Here is a 6,537-nt window from a genome sequence, read left to right as displayed (position 1 = left end):
TTTTAGTATGCTACAATTGTCATATTTTATAACATATTGATACACATACTTAAAGAGGGGGAGTAGAAACCAACTTAGAGTATTTTTGTTGTGGTTTTTGATGAGTTTGTGTGACCACCATAAGCGGAAGAATGATAATGAAACATTATGCTCGACATTTCCTCTTCATGAATTCATCGTTGAAAAATTCCATCAGTTCGTCTTTTGAAAAGTATTAGTTCATCCTAATAATATTGTTTCATATCTGAAAAGAATTTTTTCTTTTGCTCATATTTTAGATTCAAAGGTGATACTACAACTGCTTGATAATTTACAAAGTCAGCGTATCACGACGCTTCCTTCTGAACCAAAATAAGTAATTGATCTCTGAAAAATAAGCATCAAATGATAACTTATCTCTTTTTGTTTTTATTAGTCTTGAAACATGGTTTGTTACTACTTTCTCCGCTCCCTTTTTATCTCTTGTAAAATAAATGGAGCATAATAGTGAAGACATAGTTGAAGGTGCGAATCTAAAACTTTGGTCCGTCCCAAAAAAAAATGAAGGCATGGCGGAACAAACCCACAGACACGGTACATTTTAAGCCTAAAAGTAAAAAAAAACATAACGGAACGAGACAGACACATTAGAGAGCACAAACTTAAAGTCTTGATCAGTCCTACGGAAAAAAGTACAGACAAAACGGATATATATAGCAGACCATGCCCGTTTGCCACGCGTACGCACATGTGCGGTGAGAGTTTAACAAATAGAAGAATGGGAATGTTGGAACATGCAAGAGAAAAATTATGTGAGTAATTTTTTCATAATAATATATTTCATAAAAGAATCTTCCTTTTTTTCATCATATGAAAATTCATTTTTCTTTGCAACATATAATCCGAAAATTAAACCTGAGTAATTTAGATCCAAAAGGACCTATATAAACTATTTGTAGGAAGTTATTTAAAGTACCGATCTAGTATTGATGCTCTTTAGACCTGAATAGTGCAATTGATCACAGTTGTATTAGCGATTCTAGGGTATAGTTAATTTAAAATTTATCATCCATTCAGTCCAATAACGTTTAAGGAGGAAGCTCTTAATCCTTTCAATAAAAAAATAAAAAATAAAATAAAAAATAAAATAAAAAAGCTCTTGATCCCTACTTAGAGTTCACTTTTAACAAGGTTGAAGTAGGTGTGGTGCTACAGCCACAAAATTTGTCGGTGTTTGTTGTTTCGTTTGTGACTGCAGGATTATTAATTTTTACTAGAAAATTTCAGGCATCGTTAGATTGGTGAATGGCAGTGTGTGAATGTGCATGTGAGCATATAATTTTCTTGGATGCTTGCCCTTTCTACTGAAGCTTAATCACCAACAAACATAAACTATAGAATCAAAAGAACCAACAACAAATCCACACACATTTTTGGGTTTTTCTTTCATTTTATTCATTCATTATATCTCCTATCATTTTACCGAGATGGAGAAGAAACAAACTGTCTCGGTAAACTAAAAAGATCTTTCCCTTCAAAAGGAGAACTCCACTCCCGGGAACCTGCAGTAGAACTTTCACCAGCAGCTGCTCCACCATCTTGCAAACCGGGAGCGGGGACATTGCTCCCATTTGAGGTCAATGGTCTCATTGTCTGTTGTAGAGCAACTACTCCAGAAGCATTAGAATCATGCATTTGAGCCCTAGTCTTTGTAAAAGGTGAAAGCCCCAACAATAAAGTATTTGACTTTGGTGAAGATAAACCTCTATCCAAAGACCAATCTATGCTTGTATAATCAAACTGCATCGACCCACCGGTGCTCCAGTCTACGGGAGAAGATGCCCCTGATGTTGCTGCTGAACCTTTCCCTGAAAAGAGACCAAGTGAAGATGCAGCAGCAATTGCTTGAGACGGACCCGCTCTATTCCAATTGCTATTGCCTCGGTTGGCTGCTTGAGGATCTACTGAATTGCTGCTGCCAGCAGCAAACAGTTGTTGAGGTTGATATTGAAGTTGGTGGTACATTTGATTAGAACCTCGATAGTTTGGACTAGGGCTTCTAGTACTAGGAGCTTGGGGTAAAAACATATTAGACCTCATACCTTCTACATTATTCGATGGATACCAACTCGCAGATATTCCAGGAGGCGATGAACTCATGCTTGCGGCTGGTATCTGCTTTGCATTTACAGTTTGGGGCCGCTGCATTACAACTATGGGTTCTTTGGCTACTCCAGGTTGAAGGTTCTTATAATCACCTCCAACAGACACAAAACGAGTATCAGTCTTAGCAGGTGGGGGTGACACTTGCAACGGTGATGTCAATGTATAAGAAACAGAAGGATTAGATCCTGCACCAGACCACCTTTTGTCAGTTGGTATAGTGGCCTGTTGTGGCTTTACCCAATCAGACTTAGGTGGCATTCTCTTTAGCGGTTGCATATTTTTATTACTTGAATCTGAGGATACTCCATTCGTTATTGCTGCTTTTGTATAGTTAAAATCTTTGTCATCTGTTTTGTGTTGGTTCGGAGAAGGAACAGGTTTGGTTTGTGACCTTGGGTTCTGACTAGAAACTCCTGACTGCTTACCATTGTTGATGATAGAAGGATCACCAGTTTCCTCTGGCTTTGGAGGAGCGGATGGTGGATCATGTTTTGTTTCTCTCAAGGTCTCTGCAGCCTTTTCAAGATCACCCTCACAGGAAACAATGACTCTTTCAACCTCCTGTTTTGAGCAACCATACCTAATTTCCATGTCTGCAATCCTAGCAAGCTCTTCTGATATGTCAATTTTCAAATTGCCCCCCCTACCCATGGTTTTATCATTTTGACCATCTTCTTCACCACTTTCAAATAGCCATGCTACTGATTCCTCCACCCTACCTTCATTCAATACCAGTGCCATTGTTGCCCGTTCCTGAGAAAATCCCATAGCCACGAACTGTTGAGCAAGTGTCTCAAGTTTCCTTGACATAAGATATCCTCTGCACCGCTCACGCAGCTCCTGTGCCCGTCTTTCCTTCTGCCTTTGATGTTTTCTCTCATTCTTTTGGCGGATTTTCTCTCGCTTATCATTATCAGCTCCAGGAACTGCTTCCAAACGAACAGGGGGATTAGAAGTTTTCTCTTTATGGTCTTCAGACTCACCAGACCAACTACCATTGTTAGAAACAGAATCATATTCAACACCGGCTACCACCGAGCTGCCAGGGTGTTCATCTGTCTCATCTATGTTCCGAAAACGACCATTAGAATGTATTGGTGAGGTGGAGGGTGCCACTGAAATGTCCAGAGTATGGAACGTTCCTAATAATGGATTGTATCCACTCGCTGGAATACCAGCTGCTGCACTACCAGATCCTGTGGACTTCACAGAAGCTTTCTGAGCTTCCTTGCTTGCTTTTTTGTCTTTAGACTTGGATCGCGACGCAGGAGACATCTCTTTAACCCTGTCACATTTAAAGAAAATAAATTTGAGTACATTTTTTTATATTAAACTACTGAATCTGAGATTATTACAAGCATCAACTATGACCAAGACAAAACTTACTGACTGATTGTTGAGATCCTCTCCATTTGGAGAGAGATAGACACAGAAAGTAGATAGTGGGCCTTTCATCAAGTGGGTCCAATCATCATTAATTTTTTAAAACACCTGTGTCTATCTCTCTCCCAATGGAGCTCTTCATTACATTCTATTCAGATGTTATGATGCAATCCACAAAATAAAACAAAAATGTTGACATCAGTACTGTAATATATATGTATGGATCTTTATTGGCAAAAGATCAAGAAACAAGAACTTACAATTTGGAGGAAATTACTGAATACTAAAGCTAATGAAATGAAAACTAAATCCCATTCTCTAATTTGAAGTATGACAATCTACAAAGAGGGCAATTATTTCAGCATAAAATCATATTAACAATAATGATGCACAATCATATCAACAGTAATGATGCACCGGGGAATATTATTCTCAAGTATAATTTACTATGGTTGGTAAATACTTATCATTCCTAGGAATTATATTAAAAAAATTAGTACATGATAAAAAAGAATTAAAAATATAGAAAAAAATGTGGTAGTTATTAGGTGAAAGTGGGAAATTGTTGTTTGAAGTGTTAAAAATAACTACAATTCCCATGGATAGATAAGATCTTCACCGTTTAACAGGTGAACAGAGATTGGGAAATATGTGGGTAAACAAGATTCTTGGGAATCAATAATACCAAGTGTAATACAGTAATATATTACAACCAGTACCAAGCATAAGAGTGTAATATTTTCAGGGGATATTATGTTGGTTGGGTGGCGGGGGTGGGAGAGTTAAGGAGTGAAACGAGAGTGATAAGGAAGCCAGTGGTTCAATCCCCACTACCATCATAATCATATTACTAACAATTACTAACAATATTAAGTAAGATAAGCCATTTAAACAAATGTATTATTTTCAATTGCTACTTCCCCAAGATGAATTACAATTTATTATATGCCTTGAAACAAACACACACTATGGGAGAAAGAAAAAAACAAGGAAAGAAAGTGAATCAGCCCAAATACTAACTACATGGTTTGATCCCCACTAACTAGCCCAAATACTAACTACAAACAAACCATGCTAAAATAATTATGCCATATAAATATCTTTTCAATTAAAAAATAAGTATATATTATGAAGCACGGACACTGGAAACACGACACCGACACTGACATGTCAACACCGGTAATAATTTGAAAAAAATGAATAAATTAAAGTAATAACAACTATTGGTGTAGGTTTCGGGCACCAACACTGACATGGACACGGATTTATTCAGAGGGGTCATGGCTACATGTTAAGAGGAAACATTGAAGAAACATAAAATGGGGGAAGGAATATTGTGAAGGTATCAAATCATTGTAATAAAAAATAGGGCTTCAAACAATTATACATAAGCCCATCTGACAATAAAAGAGTAGGTCCTTGTAAGGTCATGTCTCTTCATTTATTTGGATAAGCAGTACATAAATCTCACGTCATTTTAACTTAATACTTATCTGTCAACACAATGACACGGGAAAGCATCAAACTTGAGAAAATTTCACTTAAATTTGGCTATAAGGATACACAGCACAAGTTCATAATTTTCTAAATGATTATTGGGAATATAAAATTGACGCAACAACTACACATAATCCAGTACCACTTTTCACACAAGTATAGCATTTTGATCACATGCACAGCAATACAGAGATAAAGAAAAAAGAAGAAAAACAACCAACCAACCATAAGTAGAAGATAACAAAGCCATATTTTCATGTTCAGACGCCGTGAACAATTACGAGATCAGTTCCTGCTTCAAATACTAATATCAACAGTCATGCCCCCCCAATTCCAGTTGAGGAACAGCTTCTCATCAGATCAATTCTATAGCTAATTCACCTTCAAGCCAAAGCTTGCAGTCTAACTCAAACAAAAAGAGTGAAAGATCCATTTGGTTTCAGGAAACACTTTATATTTGCAGTACTTGTTTACACTTTTAATTACCAAACTGCAACTTTGTTTTCACTTGGTTTCCAGTTTACACTATAAAGTGACAAAACACTGTAACAATACAAGTGAAAACAAGAAATGAAAAGGGAAATCGTCTCTTCAAACCAAACATAACTAATATTCTTCCACAGAACTATGACGAGCAGCTCCGGTTTTTCATGCCACCAGGGATCATTCTTTATGAACATTCAAAATTCGAGAGCTAACCATTATACCACAAATCACCAAAATACTATCATATCTATACCCAAACTACAAAACATTTTCCGTTATCTAGCAAAAAACGCTGCCAACACGAAGAAACCTAACAAATCCAAAAACGAGTTTCAATATTGAAAAACAACAATCAAAGCAGAAATGAACCAAAACCACCACAAGCCACGCCTGATTCGCTACAAATTTCACACTTCACAAATCCTAAGATACTCAAACTTCTCCAATTCTGCAACCGCGTGGAAAACTAAAATGCGGATTTCGAATCACTTAGCGAGAAACAAAACAAATACGCAAATTTCACACTCCTCGATACAATCCACAACTTGCCGACAGAAGATCATAGCTATGGTTTCGAGACGAAAAATACGAAGAAAAAATGAGAAAATTGAGAAGCGGGATAAGAGGAAGTACCAACCTTAGGTTTCAGACAAAGTAGCGTTGATGAAGGATGGTGGTGCTTGATGGATCGTTGTTCAACGGGAAAATCGTTAGAGAGAGAAGGAAGAGAGAGAGGGTGAGATAGGTTTTTCGAGGCTCAAACTGAATTCGATAGAATTAGGGTTTTGAAGAGAGATCTGAAAAATGAAAGAAAAAAAAAAATTAAACGATTCTTTTTTTAATGAAAAAAGTTATAGACATAGAAAAAGGAAAAATAAAAAATATATAAATCTTGATTTTTTATTTATTAATTTTCCTATATTAATTTAAAATTTATTATTATTTTATTGTCTAATAGTCAAAATTTCATCTCTAATAAAAGGACTGTTAATATTTTTTTTTAGTACAATGGAAAAAGAAAAAGAA

At 36.3% G+C, this 6,537-nt stretch overlaps 1 protein-coding gene across 3 annotated transcripts; it reads right to left on the bottom strand.

Annotated features, from left to right (window-relative positions):
• Positions 1-1,350: 1,350 nt before the first annotated feature.
• On the bottom strand, positions 1,351-6,335 carry LOC127117876 (uncharacterized). 3 transcript variants are annotated; one of them, XM_051047998.1, is made up of 3 exons: positions 6,149-6,335; positions 3,532-3,676; positions 1,351-3,430 (listed from the first exon to the last, which is right to left on the bottom strand). In XM_051047998.1, exons 2-3 carry the CDS (start codon positions 3,555-3,557, stop codon positions 1,459-1,461), a joined length of 1,998 nt encoding a protein of 665 aa, XP_050903955.1. In that variant the 5' UTR covers positions 3,558-3,676; positions 6,149-6,335; the 3' UTR covers positions 1,351-1,458. The 3 variants fall into 3 exon arrangements, with proteins under 3 accessions (XP_050903955.1, XP_050903956.1, XP_050903957.1); XM_051047999.1 differs by lacking the exon at positions 3,532-3,676 and having other exon boundaries at positions 6,149-6,334; XM_051048000.1 differs by lacking the exons at positions 3,532-3,676; positions 6,149-6,335 and adding an exon at positions 5,251-6,126.
• Positions 6,336-6,537: the final 202 nt, after the last annotated feature.

The sequence above is a fragment of the Lathyrus oleraceus genome, chromosome 2, assembly GCF_024323335.1.
Source record: "Lathyrus oleraceus cultivar Zhongwan6 chromosome 2, CAAS_Psat_ZW6_1.0, whole genome shotgun sequence".
Classification (NCBI taxonomy): Eukaryota; Viridiplantae; Streptophyta; class Magnoliopsida; order Fabales; family Fabaceae; genus Lathyrus; species Lathyrus oleraceus.
Note: the sequence above shows the minus strand (reverse complement) of the source record. Positions and strands in the feature narration are given on the sequence as shown.

Excerpts from the sequence above, each read along its gene's own strand:
- LOC127117876 (XM_051047998.1), bottom strand. The coding sequence starts at position 3,557 with ATGGAGAGGATCTCAACAATCAGTCA. Across the intron at positions 3,431-3,531 it reads AGGATCTCAACAATCAGTCA|GGTTAAAGAGATGTCTCCTG; the intron begins GTAAGTTTTGTC and ends TAAATGTGACAG.